Genomic DNA, 19,535 nt, shown 5'->3' with positions numbered 1-19,535 from the left:
GGCGTGATATAGGGTCTCCCTTTGGTTTATACACTCCAGCACGTGGCAGCGGCAGAGACCCCACAGGACTGCACGACGCGGCCCCCGGGATTCCCGCCCCACCCACGTTCGGCCGCTCGCACCGCATGGAGCTGGAACTCTAAGCAGCTGCGTCGCCAACTTCTCAAAATAAACTAATTTGAGCGTTTGACAGGGAGGAGGAATTAGACTCTAATCCTGCCACCGCGGTGACCCTGGTGACCTCCAACCAGAGGCGAAAGTTGGGGAGGATGGTGGGTTTAGGTATGTTTGCCGCGTGGCACAGTGCACGGCACATGGCGGGGTGGAGGGGGGGTGGGGGTGAGGTGCTGTCTTTCAAACAGGTTCCTGGGAGTGCAAACAGTCTGTTCAATTAGACACGAGCTGTTGGACATCCTGGATGCTATATACCTTAATCTAGACATAAGATGTGTGTGTGTGTATGTGTGTGCGTGTGTGTCTGTGTGCACATGTGTGTGTGCGTGTACTTTTGAAAATATTACATTGTGGGGAACAGCACAATGTAATTAAAACCTATAACTTTCTATTTTGTGGGGACATTTTTTCCAGTCCCCACAAGGATAACCTCAATTTTATAAGAAATCTGTGAATGCACCCAAAAAACTAAAAATTCCAAAAGTCTTGTATTTTGTTTGGTTACTTATGGTTAAGGTTATGGCTGGGTAGGGGTTAAGGGCGTCGTAGTTGCGATTAAGGTTATGCCCATAGAGATGAATGAGAGCCCCCACATTGGTAGGAATATGTGACCTGTATGTGTTTGTATGTACACGCACATCTGGGTCCTGTTCACACTAAACCCTGGAGCATATGGACACATATTGATCGTATTTCCCAAAGAACTTAACTGCACACGCTCTGTACTGTACTGACCAAACAACACGCTACTGTAATCCCTCTCAGTCCCCCCCTCCCCCCCCCCACAACACAGGGGGCTGCGTTTGCATTCTAATGGCCTGTGACCGCGGTTCCCTCATTTGGGATTAGGGAGGAATTGAAATGCAAAAGAATGACAGGTGCACTAGGAACTAATCTGGGGTTTAAAGTGAAAACGAAACGGCGTATGAATGGAACACCAGTCGTCTTCAGGCTTTTGGGATTCGACTGAATGGGACAAGATCAATATAAACTAATTCACGGAATTCTCTTCACGGGAGACCAGATAAATCATAAACCTGATGGCACTAAGCACTGAGGCAAAATGTCTATTTCCACACGTACAATTCTGTCTGTTTGTTCACTGTCCGTTATTCCGTACTGAGCGATAACTAGCCAATAGCAACATCGACATGACAAGCAGAGGACTAGAAAGGAGAGGAGGTGTCTGAAAATAAGATAATCCTGGGGGAGGAAGTGTCCCCCTTCGTTATCTGCTTGCAGGTATACTGTACCTTTCCTTCACGCTGGCCAGTCTGTGCAGATTCTGCCATTAGTAATAGGCTAACAGTGCGGGAATACTAAACGGCAGGAGGGGTGGTAATCTCCTTTTCCGAAGAACGATCCCCCTCACAGCGTCCCAAGCGTTGTTGGCCGGGTGTCTGTGCAGATGCGGCCTATGAAGGGGGGGGGGGGTTGGGCAGCTGAAGCCTTGCCAACCGTGTCTCCAGGGTTAAAATTAGGGTCCAGCAAAAAGGCCCCCACAGCTGCTGGGGCCCCAAACGATAACAGACAGCTTAATCCGTTAGTTTGGACAAGGAGACTTGAAGTCAGCAAACAGACACCAGAATCACTAATCAAGTCAGGGAACAACCTTCAAAGGACTGACAATCACCCACAATCTGCCTTAATGTCACATGACTTGAATAATCACCACAGTTCTTTTTAATATCACTATTATGGGTTTTCAGATTCCACCAGAATTTCATCACCTCATCCTGAACGGCACAAGCTGTCTCTGTAGGTAAAATGAGAATTCAGTGAACATTTTTTCCCTCCTCATCCAAAATGCCCTGTTTCACAACACTAAACTGGGAAGCCAGAAATCGGTATTGAGTATAACAACAGAGGAATGCTGTTTTGAAGAGTTAAACACGTCGACGGACTGAAAGCAGTTGGGAATACACACAGCAGATGTTGACACCGCAGTCGAGAAAACTTGCAGAGGGCTTGGATTTTTGCTCCCTGTGCAAAGTGGAACAGAAAACGTCTTCGAATGAAGTCAGGGGGTCACATGACTCCCTCTCTAAAGAGCACAAGGCATCATTTTCGTTTGAATTTATATGATTTGTCAGACACGTCTGGCAATGAAGGGGATTAATTTCGGGGTAATTTGAAGCGGAAATTCCTCTTTCTGCAGCAGTAGCAGGAGGCGGTGGAGTTTAAATCATTTCACTAAGCGAGTCGACTCTGCCATTTCCTACATATATATATATATATATATATATATATTTGCGAGTAATTATAATTCAGATCTGTCAGGATGCCGGCCCGCGCGATGCCAAACTGGCCACAAAGATGACACAGCCGCTGCATTTTAATCCATCCCGTTCCCTAAATTATAGCCCGCTTTCCGGGGGCCTGTGCATTTCCCGTGTACGCCAAAGCACATGTGTAATTTCGAGCTGCATCCTGATTCCTATGAAAACTATTTCGGTTTTCTGCAGGCTTCCAAAGCCCGTCGTGCAAGTAGGAGCGCCCGGCGTTGATAAATCACGCAGATTTCCGATGACAGGATTCAGAACGCCGAGCTCACGTTCAGCACCCAGTGGTAATAAATCACCATGAAAAGGACAGAAAACTGATTCTACAGCGCAGCTACCCTGTGCATCACGTTTTGTTGTTCCTCAAATGTGAACTCTTGCTCATAAGCCTCTCTGATATCTGTGGAACTGGGTCCAGCAGTCTGAGATGGGAGGGGTTCACGGCGCCCCCTGTTCGATAGCTGCAGGGTGTCTGCGGTTTTGGGGATGGGACGGCTTGATATCCGAGGTCTGTTTGCACGGGTGTGGGACACGTGTGAGCACCAGCGTGGGGGTGAGCTGTGACTGGAGGAATTGGGTGACTTTGCTGTGGTGCTTCGGTCGAGGTGGTGAATGCGGGGTTACGGGCCTCGAACGATGCGGTCGCTGCAGAATTTTCCGGGTCATCGGCTGAGCGGTCATGGGAGAGTTACCGTCTGAGCTGTATGCCTTGTGAAACAGGGGGGCCATCGTTACCCCTCGTTAAAAACAGCATTCTCCAACCGCCACCCAGTGATATGAGTGATGACCAGAGTGGGAATTCAAATCATTTTACATCGCAGAAGGTGGTTTAGCTAATGCCAGTTATGCAACGTTACTTAAATGTTAACATTGTCCTAAATAAACTTCTCTGTTGGAACTGAGAATATTCTACTCCTCTTGGATAAGCATTTAAGTTTTTCTGGAAGAAAGCCTGATAGCATTCAGATATTACATCGTAAACAAAAAGTTTACAGTTTACATTAAATGAATTAATCTGTGTCTTCAAAGCTTAGTAAAATGTAGAAAAAGATTCCGCTACTGAATTTCTGGTTTTCAGAATAGAAAATGGGTAAAGGCATGGCCAGTTGGAAAGATGGATGGATGGATAATACAAAAAATCTGCAATTCATATTATTACATGACTTATCTTACAACTGAACAAATCTATTTTTAGAGCTTAGTCCTTTTTAAAGACCCGTTAAAGACACAACGTTGAACTTTTGTTTATTAGTTTTTCGTTTCTGGCCTTGGTTATTCAATTCTCACAGTCATGATCTTGAAGGTGTAGAAACTCTCCCTCCACCCAATGTTGACACACACACACACGTTTGTATTCATATCTTTGTGGGGACTCTCCATTCATTTAATTTCTATGGCCATAACCCTAATCTCAGTTATGACGACCTTAACCCATACCCAGCCCAAACCTTAACCATAAGTAACCAAACAAAATATTAGTATTTTGACATTTAAAAATTCTTGATCGCATTCACAGATGTTTTAAAAAACTGAATTTCCCTTGTAAGGACTGAAAAAATGGTCCCCACAACATCAAAATAACAGGATTTTTGGTCCCCACAATGTAATGTATATCTGACCCACACACATACACACTGAAAAGCAGGAATAAGAAGACCATGGTTAGGGAAGCATAACCCTCATACATTCACTGAAACCTTCTCCCCTCCGAACATCACAAAACATCGGCCAGCTTTTAAGAAGGACCTCTCACATTGCTGCCCCATCCGACTGCCCGCTCGCACGGATTCACATCGCCAGCTTTCTGTTTGCAGCTCCTGCTTGCGCTGTTGACATCTGACCCGGGATATTTTTACTTCGGCATCGGGCTGATCTCTCAGTCCCGGTGGTTCCCAAACCCCGTTCTGGGTGGTCAGTGTGTGTTCTGCCATCTTTCATCCAGCGAAGCTCTTTGTCACTCAAGGAGATCATACTGTCAAATTAATTCTGACAGTTCTTTCGCTTGACATGTATTAATTCTCACTTATACAGTGTTTCTGCTGTAAAGGTAAGAGAAAATATTTAAGTTTTCCCTTGAAAAAATCTTTCATCCATGATGTTTGCTTAGACTACTTAATAGTTTATTGCCTCTTAAAAAATGACATACAGATATTGTATGAGGTCCTCAAGTAAACCAGACAAAGTCCCATAACAAATTTTTGATCTGTCTTCCACATCCAATCAAATTCTGCTGCAGGTGCCACAAACGGGTTGATTGCAACTTCAGTGCAGCAACACGGCCAGCTGTGCAGATGCTGGGACCCGCGCCTGCAGTGCAGCAACACGGCCAGCTGTGCAGATGCTGGGACCCGCGCCTGCAGTGCAGCAACACGGCCAGCTGTGCAGATGCTGGGACCCGCGCCTGCAGTGCAGCAACACGGCCAGCTGTGCAGATGCTGGGACCCGCGCCTGCAGTGCAGCAACACGGCCAGCTGTGCAGACGCTGGGACCCGCGCCTGCAGTGCAGCAACACGGCCAGCTGTGCAGACGCTGGGACCCGCGCCTGCAGTGCAGCAACACGGCCAGCTGTGCAGACGCTGGGACCCGCGCCTGCAGTGCAGCCCCGCTGCATTTCTCTAGACCTGAGTCCCCAAACCCTGACCAGCTTCTCATAGTGAAGTCGCACATCACAAACTCAGCGCTCATAACGCTGATGACGTGCGTGTTTTTTAAAATTAGAATTTCAAAGCAGACATATTGAGCCCTCTTTGACATTTCATCGTCAACTGAGTTTCAGACAGCGCTGACTTAAATTAATAACCCTACTATCTGGGGGGGGGGGTGGGGGGGCACGTTAAAGTGATTCCAAATTTTGGAACATAATTGAATTGGTCTGGGTTGGGGGCCCATTATTAAATGCTTTCATGGGGCCCAAAGGCTCTAGCAGCTTCACACCCCACCGCTCTGCTCCTCACTTTCCTTTTCATTTCCTTGCATCCAGCTTGTTTCCAATCACGGTGTCCTGTTCTCAAATCCATACAAACACAACAACCTTATTCCAACCTTTAGCTGACCTTGTGGCTCCTGGGGTGTCCCTGCCTGATTATCTCCCTAACTCTGTATCCCCCCCCCCCCCCCCACTATACCCCATCCTGTTTAGCCACACTGTCCTCAGCTGTACGGCATCTTCGCAGCAACAGGCAACAGCCCCCCCCCCCCACCTCACTTCTGTAAGTGTGCCCGCATGGGTGCTGACACTCCACCGTTCTGAAAGCTCTCCCCCCCCCCCCCCCCACCACCACATCTCTACCCTGGGGAGCTCAGATTCCCTCCCCAGGCAGGAATAGCAAACGTGTCTGCCATTTTGTAAGCTTTTTACACTTCGAGGCCCTATTAAGATTGATAGACCAGCTTGTGCTATAAATGACGAGCCCTGGTCTCCCCAGTCCAGATCCAAGGCTATCCTGTGTTAACCCCCTTCCTCCCCCAAACAGATATGGGTGCTAATGACTGTGACAACTCAGCTGCGTGTGTAAGAAAATAACCACCCCCCCCTCCCAGAATATGACCTGAAAGCTGGAACGTTCACAAGTGTATCCTGTGACATTCTTCTTGCCGACATTGTGCACATGGGCGTGTATTAAGTACCATCAAGCTGGTGGCTTGCGAAGGGGGGGGGGGGGGGCATCTTGCACATTAAACTATTTAAAGATTAACTGTCCAGCTCTGATCTGATCCTATTTGTTAGCGCACGTCAAGCTGAACGTGTTACTGCACTGTCCTCAGGCCCAGAAAAGCGTTTGTTTATTAAAGGGCAGCGATAAATCAGGACGGCATGCTCAGGCAATCGGCTGGCACAGCGCCTGGCTTCCTGTCATGTATTGGGGGTGTGGGGGCGGGGGTAAGGGTTTACGCTAACTCCAGCCAGTGACAAATGGCCACCCTTCGGCGTGTATGCAAACACGGTTCGGTTCGGTGACAAAATATTGTGTCACACCATCATTTTTAAGGCAAAATCTCCGCTCAGGCTTCAGCTGCCAAATATAAATCTTAAGAACAACCTCTGTCAGGCTCATTAATCAACGGAGGTGAGGGGGATGACAAAGACCAGGATGACTCCACCAGTAAGCATCAGATTCCTGCCACTGTCATCAAATACCCCCCAAGGACATTAACAGGTCATAGGAGTCTGTCAGGGTCCCTCCTACCCCCATCACCAACTGGGGGGTTGTTCTAGCCTGCGCTATTCATAAAGGGACAGCAGTATCTTCAAAGGTCTCTACCCAGTGTCAATGACACACGTAAATTGGGGATACCCCACTAAATCCACATCAGCACATCACATTCCTCATCTGATCTTCCTCTCAGGTCAACAAGCAGTTTGTACACATCTAGAGAATTTACTCTGCAGATTCAGACTGGATACCCACCACAAGGTCCAACAGCAGGAGACCTCTTAGGAACGACCAACGACATTCAGGTTAAGGTCATAACTGTTGAGGCCCCAGTACAGTACTTATAAAACACAGCTGCATGTCCAGGGACAAAGCACGGCAAATTTGCTTCAGATTTTATGTAATTTAAAGTGCAGAGTCGTGTCATTCATCAATTTATTGCCCGATATACTGGAATTTTTCACAACACCGAAAACCAGGAGCAAAAGGAGGCTAACGAGAAATATTTTTTTTTCAGTAGATGTTCATTTCTTAATACTGCTGGGATCAATAAATCATATAAAGTGGATCCAACTTTTATTTGTGTTTAGGCTGTACTTTTGCTTATGATGTAGTGTTTTGCATAATGACTGTTACTTTTATATTAAAGCAATATTTGTCGTAAAGAAGCAGAAATTATGAGCCACGGAAGGTGGTTTGATGTTCCCGCTGGCGATCTCTGCCCCTTTTCCATGCACATCTCTGCACGGACTGACCTCTAGACCGCCTGACGTCCCGCTTACATCGTGGTCACGGCGACTCACGACAGAAAACGACACAAAAACCACATAAAAACCGGTCTAATTCCAGACCGAAAAGACGGACGTTCGTTTAACCTTCAAGTAGCTCCTACAATATAAGTTTGCATGGTAGTTTAGTGCAATTAGGGGAGTTTTCAGTCCAATAAGTGCCTGTATGTCTAAAACGACCGCAGGAGATGCTGAGCCGAATAAATCAAATCCATCCCAGAGCGGCGATCCTTAGATGTGGACTGAATATAAAAATGTAAATCGGCTTAAAAACTAACATTCATGACCATCACAGGATTTGGCAACGCGTTCGCCGACCATAATAACTGTGTTTTTTTCCAATGCTATAAAAATTTAAATACATTATTTATCATATAAATTCATTTTAGCGACCGGACCGGAGTTATGATTTGCTCTGTTGTTGTTTAGTCTCCGTTAGTTGTTTGCTGGTTATTATGATTTATTGCTAAAAACTCCTTATTAAAGTACATTTCAGCGAACGCTTGTCCTAAATTGATTACTAACAATGAGCAGGCGTGTCTCTTCCTTCAGCCTCAGCAAAAATCTTTAATGTTTTACAGATCTCTTATAGTTATGATGGGAGATGTAGCCAGGATAATCACTGTATGGCTATACTCCCCATTACATCGAAACTGTATTATAAATCCTTAATTTCACATTTTCCTTATTAGCGTTGTCGCCTCAGTGTCCCGGCTTATAATTGGACCGTCGTTTAAACAATCGCTTTTGTTTTTTAACATTTTTTTTCTTTTCTCTGATCTCTCTTGTCGGCGGTTTGACTCTGTGTTTCCCTCTGCACTACAGATATCTTCCACGATGTAAAATCGTTATATTCAGGCAAATTAATTAATGACTTCAACGTGTGTTTGTTTGCCTGAAAGCCCTGTCTGGGAGCCTGACCCTGACCTAGTGATCAGTGACTAAAAATATAAGCGGTAAGGACTTCATTTTATTTCTGTTATGTAGGCCTGTGTAATCCTGACCAGCTGAAAGGGCAGCACATAATTCATTGTTAATTAATAACTGTTTCCTTATGGATTTTGATTGATTTGTCAGTGTTCTGGTAAAACTTGCCTTTGTAGATGCCCAGGGCCTTGTTGGGTGGGGGCGAGTGCAGGTGGGGCTGGTGGGGCTTCCCCCAAAGGACACGCGTGTGGTGAATCTGCCCCAAGCTTGGAAGGCATTTCTAAGCTGCCAAGCCATCCGGCCCCCCCGCCCCCGCCCCAAGACCCTCTACAATTCATCAGGCTATAAGGAGTGACAACCACCCCTCCCCCCCCCCCACCGCCTCCCCATGCCAAAAGTGTCACCTCACCACCTGCTTGCAGGCTAGTGTTAATTTCTCAGATTTGCTGATAATGACTGGCACATCATCCATGCACCAGGTCCCGACCTGCCCCCCCTCCCCTGTCGGCATACCAGGAGCCCCCGACACCTGTCAGTTAGGGACTGCGGGCTGGCTGTTCCAAAATAAAAATAAGAAACCCCTCCATTGCCCTGAATGTGCATGTGCTTGGCATTTGTCACAGCCCTCACCTTGTCATGACAGGACGGAATTAGGGGTCGCCGGGGTAGGGGGTCAGGGTACAGCCCTGTTTGCTTACCGCGCTTACTGCCACCATCGGACAAGCCTGCTCTCCAACCACAGTGCAGTGCTTGTTCCCTGGAATCGCATTTTACACCCCATTAAACTCCGCCCCTTAAAGTCACGCCCACCAGTGTTGCAGAGTGCATCCTTAGCTCTTCTAGGCCATGCTTGGGGGGGGGGGGGGGGGGGGTCACAGAATGGTACAATTCGCAATCATTACACACGGCCGCTCTCTCGCAAGACAGGAAATATGCTGCATTGCATTAGATTTACACTTTTATTGCAAGTTAAACTTTGCAGGGACAATAATTCCATTGTTTATTACTGAGGGAAGAACATCTTTAACATTTACTTACAAAAAGCTACATTATACCTTCGACATTCAAACAAAAAGAAGAACAACAGTCACTTGTAGAAACAACGATAAAAAAATTAAGAATGAAAGCTGTTGTCCAACTGAATAATAGTTTACATTGTTTTTAATAAAAAAAAATATTAGAGATGCTTTTTCCACACGGCAGGCAATGTGAGTCATGTTAAGAGTACTTTCCCTGGGTGCCCCCCCCATATCGGCAGGACCGGGGGGGTGGGGGCAGCACTCACACCCAGGGCTCTCCTGTAGGCTAAGCCAGCTGTAAAACAGGACCCCCCCCCCCCCCTCCACCTCCGTTTTCTGCAGGCTCGGCTGAGGCAAGGGGACAGGGTTTGCAGACAGCAAAAACGTCGCTAAAATTTGGGGGGGGGGGGCAGAATGGAAGCCACCCCCCGCCCCTTACAGGCCGACCTCTCATTCATTGAAAGTGCACAGGTGGCAGCTGCTGCAGGCGTTTTTATTTCCCGTCCCGCAGGCAGCGCGGTTCGGTTTCTGTTCGCATCGTCGCAAAAAACACAAGAAGGATTAAAAAAAAACATGCATGCTAATGCTTAAATTATACGTCAGTTGTTTTCTCCGTCAGTCCCACCGATATCATTTCAGCAAATAAAAACTGCGAAACCCACCAAACAGCTGTGTGACATCTGGGGGATTTTTCCTCGCGATTCCAAAAACGTGCCTCTTAACGCAGTTTATTTATTGCCCTGCGGCGCCGTTGGGCTTACGTCTGCCCGGCGAGTCGGCCGTTTGATCACCATTTAGCCAAGTGCTTCCTCTATGCGATGTTGGGGTGTCAGTCTACCAGCACGATGTCTCTACACGGCTCTGTCGCACGTTGGGCCTTTGCAGCAGAGCTTGCATGTGCGGAAATGCAGCTTGTCCGTCACCACGGAAACTTATGGTGCTGGTACAGAGGGGTCTCATGTGACACTCGAACCATTTTAGCCATAGGAAATCTTTTTTGTGAATAGCCGTCAGATCGGTCCCACCCACAGCTGGGAATATAAGAGAGAAGGACCGGCCAGTTGTCCCACGCAGAGCCGTGAACGGGCCGCTCTCAGGCCTCCTGTGGGCCGCTACCCATCCACGGGCTCAAGCCAGAACTCAAAAAGTCATGGCCCTGGTCCTTGGATGCCACCCCCCTCACCCCACCCCGGAGTATGGGGGCTGTTGCAGGGACGCTGAGGTCAGACCATGTGTGCCGACACCTGAGAAGAGCTGCTCGTCAGGCCCCCCAGGCCCAAAGTCCGAGAGTCGAACAGGTTCTGCTGGCCGCTACTGAGCATGTGCAGCCCTTCCATGGGCGACAACATCTGCCTGTCCGTCATGGTGCCACTGGGGGCGGAGCCGAGGAAGGTACCCTGGGAGGAGATCTTCTCTGGGCTGGCTGCCAGGCGTGGGGACGTGGGGAAGTTATATCCGTACAAGCCATAGGGGCTGTGGAGTCTGAAGCTGTTGTAGGTTCCCTGGTGGCTCTGATTTGCTGAAAAGGCGTTTCCTGAGGGGGTGGGCATGATGTACTGGAGCTGGGGAGACGGCATGCCTGGGATCTGGATGGGCAAGCTGGTCTGTCCACAGCCGAAGCCGTCAGTGTCGCCGGTGGACATTGTCATGTTGGCGCCGCTCACCCCGACATAGGAGGCCGCGCGGGGGGTGGAGAAGGCCTCGCCGGCGGGGCTGGCCAGTCGTCCGTATGTCTCCGCCAGTGGGTTGCTGTAGCGGTTGAGGGCCAGGCCCGAGCGGCTGCAAGCCGTGTACTCCCCAGGGCTCATGCCTGCCCCCAGGTGGAAGGCCGGAGCTGAGCACGAGGATGAGGAGAGCAGGTGGGCGTGAGCAGGTGACGCCCCATTCCCATTGGTCGCCAGAAGGCCATGTGACCCCGGGCCTCCTGGACGGACGGACAGATGGGAAATTGTTGCGTTACTGCATTGGCCAAAAATGAACTGAAGATACAATATTTTAACGTAATGTTTGACACTTTTGGCTTGCAGGGAAAATAGCCATGAGCTAAGTCAATACGCACATTTGACAAATGAACAAGCAGTGTAATTCTTCGTCACTCTATAAAGTTACTTTATTTCGAATCTACAGCATGCAAACTCTGCAATTTCGTCTCTTGTCTGCTCATTTATAGTATCCTTGTGTGCCTCAAAAATGGAAACTGATATCTTCAGGCTTTGGCTATATCTACTTGTCAGAAGGAGCACGTCCTCCGACACATCAGCGCTAAAACCGCGCACTCTCGGCACGACGTGATGTTCATCGACAGGGCGGCCGCACCTTGCTTTGCCATTCCAGGGATATCCTCAAAGGTCAATGTTCGGAGGGAGGGTCTCCAGAATGCGTATGACTCCACCAGAGCCTCCAGCCCCATCCTAGGGAAAGAACGGATTATGGTTTGTATTCTTAGCAAACACATGTAGGGTATTTTGTACTGAATTCGACAAAAGGATATAGTATATTATAGGGCTTGGTGGTGTGCAATGTTAATACAAACATCACATGTTATGCACATACAATTTTTACATCCCTAGTCAGATTAAGATCGGGCTTTTTCTTACTTTCAATTCTGTACAGACAGTTTAGTGGGGGGAGGGGTTAAAGTTTCGCTATAATATTTTTACTCTCTTACCCTGTTGAAGGAAACTTAGCTTTAATTATAATTCCTTTTATAGATTGTTATATGTTTAAAAATCAGTTTAAAGTTTTACTTCCACTGCTTTTGCATGAGAGCTGCATACGTTCCTGAGACAATTGTAATCATTTTCATCCTTGCCATTTAAATCACTTAAAGACAGGTTTAAGAGAAATTTCTGAACTCCGTTTTTGTTCTATAAATACCCAAATATTTATTACATTTTCACATTGCTGTATTAGTATCTTCAACAAAATACTTTTTCTCATCCTTTTTTTTTCTTGTCATGCCATCCGTATATTTTTGTTGTGTATGATCTTATGAGCAAATCACATTTTTTTTTTTACTTCGTTTAACATTATTTTCTGATTTCAAAACTGTTTTCAAGGCACCGTTTGTATTGTGTTTCAGCGGCAGGCTATTTGCATATCCAATCAACAAAGAAACCATTTCAAGTCCCACCCCAAAGTACCGAAGTACCAAAGAAACACCCCAGCTGGTTTGACACTTTCGGTACTGGTACTCGACCAGAAGTCAATGGAAAAGCGAAAGGACTGAAAGTACCGTACCAAAAGCACTTGGTGCAGTGGAAAAGCACCTTATGTGGCATTTCACCAGTACGACCAGTGTTGTAAATGGGCAATAGTCAGTCGTTGTGTATTTGTCATGTGTCAGAGGGGTATTAATCTGTCCTATAAGGAGGCAAGTTGCTACATGTGCTTGATCTGGGTGTCCCACGCCGGGTAACTGCCTGACCACTGCCTCGGTCAGCTAGACAGGGCCGGCCCCAAGAAGGGGAGCTAATGAAAAACATGAAGCGGACCCCATCCACCACTGGCCTCGCTCAGTTCTGATATAATTGATTTCACACTGCTTTTATGAAGGGATCATAGGCATTTTGCAGGAAGCTATAATAAAATATTTATTAGGTGGACGCAGGGGGAAAAAAATCACCTTCATTTTCTCCAGTAATAGGAGCTTTTTTGCGTCTAGTTAGGGTGGAGATAAAAGCGGCCTTCTGCAGAGGTGAAGGCAAGGCGATAATTTATACAAGATGCCTGAATGTTTCCGTCCTATTTTATCACCCAGCTCACTAGTGCTATCAAACGGTTTAGTTTATTTAGCAAACCGGTTAACTTTTCCTGTAATATTTTAAGGGGAATTTTTGTACTTTCCTGAGTTAAATGTTTATAGGGTCAAACCCGAGGGTCTTTCTTAGGTATGAAACCCTATTCTACACCACATAAATTCTCTAGTGTCCCATATTTTAAACGAACCCTAATGATATACGTAAACCCTCCGAAGGGAGTTGCAGTTTTAGGACAGTAATGAATTTATTGTGTGCTGTGTTTTATTTCCTTTTCTTGCTATTTATTTTCTCTGGGTCCATGGGAATCTGCCTGCATGTGCGACAGCAAAATGCCAGAAAGTGACCTCGGCCCGGTCGCTCCTTTCCTTCTCCTCAAAAACAAATGACTTGTGCTCACTGTGGGTCACATGTCCGCCGTCTTTGTGCAAAAGCGGCCGGCTGTTTTAACTGACGGACGCGCACAAATAATCCTTGAAGTACAACGAAAAAAAAAAAAAAAATTCCTGTATTGATAATAAGTGGAGCTGATAGGAAAACCTGGAGGCCATATTTGTCTTGTTGTGCATACGCCCAAAAACACAGCACGCAGCCAGAAACACACTATGTATAAAATGTGTGCTGTAAAATCACAATGCCACGTATGAAGAATTATTCATGAGGCCCATCATTTAATGCAGCTACCATAAATTTCATTTTTTAGAAGTCCTTAGATCTACTAAGAACAAAAAACATTTTCTGCCTTACCTGTTCCTTCCTGAATCCCGAAAGCCTTTGGCAAATGGATTCCGGTCTATTTTTAATCTTGTAATCTGTATGGATAAAAAAGTCACATGTTTAAAGGGACTATATAGCTGATCATATTTTAACTCACTGTACTTACAGTCCAACCGTTGGGTCATTTTGCCAGGTTGTGTTGCCTGGTCCATTATGAGTAATGCATACTTTCTTGTTATTGGGATTTTAAAGCTACTTTTATATGTATTCTGGGAAATTTATTTGGGCCAAGATCGCTGAATGGGACAAGTAGCTCTCACTGATTCCACTGTGTTTATTTGGTTTTGGTAAAATAATTTTCAGCGATGGCCTGATTACTAGGAGCCACCATTGAAAAGAGGCAGAAGAGAATTTACTGTTTTGGCTCAATAAGGTCTGATGTCTGATGCAAATGAATCAAGCCGAGAGATTCATTAGCCTAACGGCTTCAGAAACGGAGCACCGGGCTCTGGATTTCACACATGGCCGCCGACCCTCTGTTACCGAGGCGACGGAAGTAGCATGAGGCACGGAGGTGGTGTGAACGGCCACGCGGCCCCTGACGGGGCAGCCCTGGCAGGGCCCCGCTTACAATCAGCCGTGTGACCCCAGCAGGTCAGGGGGTCTGTCAGCCCCACGAAAACCTAGCACTCCATCCCAAATGCGCCGCGTTGGCCGAAAGGGTGCGACCAACACGACCAACAACACTGTGGCGAGCAGGAAGAGCAGGTCCTGCCCCAAAACCTGCCTCAGTATAAACCAGAGCTTTGGCGGGGGAGGGGGGGGGGGTCACAACGTCCCCCCCATTTATATCACTCTATTTTCAAACCATCAGAAGTTCAGAGCTCATACCTGCTGGTTCTGGTAGGCTGTGACGGTGGTGAAGACGGTCTCAGTGAAAGAAAAGGCCTTAACCCCATCTCCAGCCGGGATGCCCTTCACAGGCGACAGCTCCTCCCCGCACTCCTTCCGGATCACATGGACCCTGGGCTGGTACTTGTGCATGGAATGGAGTATTATCTGGAGGAGCACAGTTTGGTTAAGATAATAAAATCAGAAAACACTTCCTAGTGCAGTAACTTTACAGAACTATATTAAGCCTGTACTTTATTCAGTCAAATAACTCTTAGCAGTTATGTTGTCCTTAATGTGGTTTGTCCTTACCTCAAGTAATAAATTAAGCCATTATGGTTAGTAGTGTTTTAACAGTTTAGCATTTACCATATATCTACGCTAATATTTAAAATGATATTAAAAACACTGTAAATTAGTGATCAGTGGTCATTGTTGACACACCACAGCACTCAGTGCACAACAACGAAATGCGATGTTTAGCGATGATAATGACGTTCGATAACAATTTACTTTTTATTCCACTTTCCAAGTGTTAGCTGTTTTGCAATACATTTTTATACTTTCACGCAGTTGTCCCTCAAGATTAAATTATTTTTTAGCGGGATCTTATATTATTATAAAACTGCCATCTAGTAGTTCGTTGTTTAAAAATCAAGTTTGAGTTATTTCTTTTATTTTGTCTTTCACCGAGTCCCCACAATTTCGCGTGTTGTCGGCTATGGCATAATAGTAAATCTAACAATATGAAAGTGTATATAAAGTATAATAAAAGGCTTACGTGTCCCTGATCGTCTAGCTCGTTGTTGGTGAGTTTCAGCTTGTCGAAGCTCACGACCTGTCGCATCCATGTCTCCCCGGAGGCTGGCGAATCCGGATGTATGTACACCCTCGGCGGTACCGGCGAGTCCGCATTCCCGGCCACCATCCACTTCGAGCTGTGGTACACGTACCTGCACGCACGCAGCCAGAGGAGACGGTTCACAAACAATACAATTATAAAATAAACCATCCTAAACTTGCGCGAGCCATACCGAGATAGCACACATACGTTGAAATGACATTGATTCCATATCAGACAAAAAGGTTGAAACAACGTTGATCTTCAGTCTTTCGCTTTATATCAACATTGGATCAAGGTTTTGCCACCATCAATTTTTCAATATTGAAAATTTGAACAAAAATCAATTCAGTTTCAACGTTGATAATTTAACACTGACAATAATTCAACGCATTTAACTATAATTCAACGTTGAAACAAAAACATGATGCTGTCTGGGTATCAAGACAAATAAATTTCGTAGTTCTCAAACACTCAAATGTTACAGATCGGATTATTGTTGTAGATCAGCAATAGATATTGCTTTTTACTATTTAAAATAATGCATTTAGTTATATTTTATAATATTTAGTCTTGCACACAGAGCGCCCGTAGAAAACAAATCTCTGCTTGTTTATACCTTTGATATATAAAAACTACAATAGAAAATTCCCTCCGCTTTGGCATCGAATATAATATTTTATGCACATGGTCGGCTCACCTGTAACGTTTGTTGTCCACGGGAATGATGTCCATGGCGATGTAGTACTGCTGGTGAGGGTCTAAGCCGGAAACCTTAACGCGCATGGCCGGAAACATCCGCCTGACCAAGAAAAACGCAGGGTGCATTATTATTATTATTATTATTATTATTATTATTACTGATCCAAATGATCGCTACCGAGACGTCAGTAAATCACAGTGACGACGTATTCAAAACAACGCCAGACAGCCTAGAGATTTCACCTGAATTTGCGCACAAGGTAAAGTCTTTATAATTTTATATTCAACGAAAAACAAAATGCATATACGTCTTAATACTATCATACATTTTAGCAGTAATTCTAAGAAATGTTTGCTGCAATAGAATTTGAAATAAAAAGAATAAAAACGCGAAAACGATAACAAGAGTTCCAAAGATAGGCCTATGCTTCGACTTCACACGAAAAGTTATATACATATTTTTGTCTTTAGTTCTGACGTTCCACATGCTATCTGTTTGCTGTACGAGTTACTACAATACCATCTAAAATGAGGTGGCGTAACATTTAAAAAAAAAACTTTTTTTTAATTAAATGGCAGTTCAAACATTAGCCTAAGGTACGTCTATCCAAATAGTATTTAAAACTTTTGGCGGATTTCCAAAAGACACAATATGGACCAACCTTCCAGCTTTGGTGATGATCATCTCCGTCCCAATCTCATGGAAGCGCTTCCATAGGTCTGATCCCTGCAGATCCACGCGCATCTCTTCTGCAGGCCCCGAGCCCGCCTGCGCAGCAGCGATGGAAACGGTGGTTTGGGACGTGGGCCGGGGACTTTCCAGCAATACCTCGCCGCAGTCTGCTGCGCAGTGCAAATATTATTATTATTATTATTATTATTATTATTATTATTATTATTCAGGTAGGCCTAGTAATATAGCAGTAGGCTACTGATACATAACAGCAACGGTACTAATAATGAATTCTCTTTTTAACTAAAATACAATCCGATAATTTCGTTATCTACGTGCATTAACATATTTCGATCTCTTCAATTAATTCCATAATTTCTGAAAACGTTTTTAACCAAGGTCAAAGGGGGAAAGAGCAAATTAACGCATCGAAAGATGGCATCCAGTTAAAACACATCACAGCTTTTGGATACGCTTATTACCCAAATGTGTGTCCGCCGCAACTGACAGCAGAAATTATAGGCGGCATGCCAACATTAGCTTTATTTATATAATCTTTGAACAAGATGTTTATAAAAGAATTAAACCTAAATACTAAAATCTAATCTATTTTTTTAAATAAAATATGACCAGTGTTGGATTTTATGGTAAATACCAGTAATAAGAAAATGTATAGACTGATTAAAACGATTCTGTGAACAGAAAGTTTCTTACCATATCTGTCAATCATCGCTCTAATTGTTATTAAGAAAAATAGTAACACTCTTTTATAGCTATATTGAATAATACTATAAAATTATGATTGCTTTCATTGTTTCTGTTAATACGAATGCGTAATAAATTGTTATAGTGTATATAATATCGGTGTCACTGTTTCTGTGTTATTTTTATTATTACAGTAAAAGTGCGTTTTAAAAAAGAAACATATAGCGTGGCACTTACGGGACCCCTCACTCGGACACTCTATCTCACAGCTTCGGTCGCTGGCGCACGTCCTGTGTGCTCCGTGCTGTGGGCTCGCATTTGGATTCGACCCGTCGCTCGTCTCTTCAAGACTTTCGCTATCTTCTTCCAACTTTCTTTTCTTTTCCGCTCCAATAAGGGCCTCCACAGAAAACGCATGAGCCTTCAAACTCATCGTGCACGGCGATCGTCTTTTTTCTGCCATACCACAATCCAGAAAATGCAGGAAGGCGTCAGGTTTTAGAACTTCTCCCAAATTGCATCTGCGGCCGTTGTTTGTCCTTCACTTCTCCTGTTGAGAGACCCCACTTTGCTAGCTATTAGTCACCGAAGACTGGCATGGATTGCTAGCAGTCTGTGGGTGAAAAGAAGAGATCGACTATTTAAAATTGTTGCCTTGATCTGTCAGCACTTGCAGACGGCGGAGCAGTGGATGGGATTTGTTAAAAGTGTCAATAACCAGGAATCCAGAGGGTGGGCAGTGGGATGCCAATCACCGCGCGATCCTGCCAATAGGATCGCTTGATCCCGCCCCTTCGGGTGACCGCGATGCCTAATATGGCTAACTGGGCTTGGTGAATGAATCATTGCCGAACGCTGAGCTCCACTCATTCTTAAACATTGCGATCATTTTCACACCACGGCTACAGATGCTTAACATATTTACTCATTACCTCCCCGATAATCAAAACCAATGGTGGATTATACAGTTTGATTATCAAATTATATGCCAGTATGTATATGAAATTAAACAAAAACACCGCGTATTTTAATATAATTTAATAGCAAACGTCAGCAGCCCACCGTCCTTTTGCTAATATGTAGCGTATTTCGATATAGCAATTATTTTAAATTTGTTAAACTCCTTTACTACAGCGGACCTTTGCATTTGAAATTTAAAATCTAATGTTATTTTAACTATCAAATCATATTATTCTTTGGTGTTTCATACTAAAATCAAGATATGGCCTAAATTAGATAAAGTGGTTCGCTTTTACATAGGCTATGTATTTCATGCAACATGCAATTTGTCAGAATTTTTAATTGCGAACTGTAATTACACGAACCCTAATCTGCTACCGCACGGGACACGTATTATTTATTTGTATTACACGTATAGTTTCATCCTTTATGTGCGAAAATGTGAATATCAGGTTCGACAGGATAACAAACCAATCTAATTTAAAAACGTGCTGTACAAATTTTTAAAATAAGAATATATACATTATTCATTAGATTTGTAAATGAATTATGGATTTTATATTAGGCTACTTAAGTACATTGAACTGAGAAGGTCGATGCAACTTTGCTATATATATATCTTCCGGACGATGTAAATATGTATAATTGAAATGGGCAATATTGCTGAACACAAGGGAAACGCGACTGTGCAAAGAACCCAATGAAGGCGCTTTATTCCGGTTCACCTTGATCTCAGGGGTGCTGATGAAATTAGTCTTCAAAACGGTTTTGCAAACAGATACATTCCTGAGACGCCCAGTATTGCATGTAATACATTTACAAATACAATTACAATTACAATTAGAAATATATGTAGCCTATCATGTGCATTATAGCTTTTTGACATTTGCATATAATTATATATAGCTGGTATATATAGTTTATTTATGTATATATGTCTATAC

At 44.7% G+C, this 19,535-nt stretch overlaps 1 protein-coding gene across 2 annotated transcripts; it reads right to left on the bottom strand.

The window, feature by feature from the left end:
• Nucleotides 1-9,270: 9,270 nt before the first annotated feature.
• On the bottom strand, nucleotides 9,271-18,330 carry tbx18 (T-box transcription factor 18). 2 transcript variants are annotated; one of them, XM_023806861.2, is made up of 8 exons: nucleotides 17,869-18,330; nucleotides 16,916-17,096; nucleotides 16,252-16,353; nucleotides 15,492-15,663; nucleotides 14,711-14,878; nucleotides 13,850-13,914; nucleotides 11,661-11,755; nucleotides 9,271-11,268 (listed from the first exon to the last, which is right to left on the bottom strand). In XM_023806861.2, exons 1-8 carry the CDS (start codon nucleotides 18,092-18,094, stop codon nucleotides 10,568-10,570), a joined length of 1,710 nt encoding a protein of 569 aa, XP_023662629.1. In that variant the 5' UTR covers nucleotides 18,095-18,330; the 3' UTR covers nucleotides 9,271-10,567. The 2 variants fall into 2 exon arrangements, with proteins under 2 accessions (XP_023662629.1, XP_023662630.1); XM_023806862.2 differs by having other exon boundaries at nucleotides 16,916-17,093.
• Nucleotides 18,331-19,535: the final 1,205 nt, after the last annotated feature.

The sequence above is a fragment of the Paramormyrops kingsleyae genome, chromosome 19 (assembly GCF_048594095.1).
Source record: "Paramormyrops kingsleyae isolate MSU_618 chromosome 19, PKINGS_0.4, whole genome shotgun sequence".
Taxonomy (NCBI): domain Eukaryota; kingdom Metazoa; phylum Chordata; class Actinopteri; order Osteoglossiformes; family Mormyridae; genus Paramormyrops; species Paramormyrops kingsleyae.
This window is presented reverse-complemented; position numbering and strand designations above follow the sequence as displayed.

Bases quoted from the DNA above. Each gene is read 5' to 3' on its own strand.
- tbx18 (XM_023806861.2), bottom strand. From the start codon at position 18,094: ATGGCAGAAAAAAGACGATCGCCGTGCACGATGAGTTTGAAGGCTCAT. The intron at 16,354-16,915 runs GTTGGTCCATAT...TTTCTTGGTCAG, and splicing joins ATCATCACCAAAGCTGGAAG to GCGGATGTTTCCGGCCATGC. The intron at 14,879-15,491 runs GTAAGCCTTTTA...GTGCTCCTCCAG, and splicing joins AGCTAGACGATCAGGGACAC to ATAATACTCCATTCCATGCA.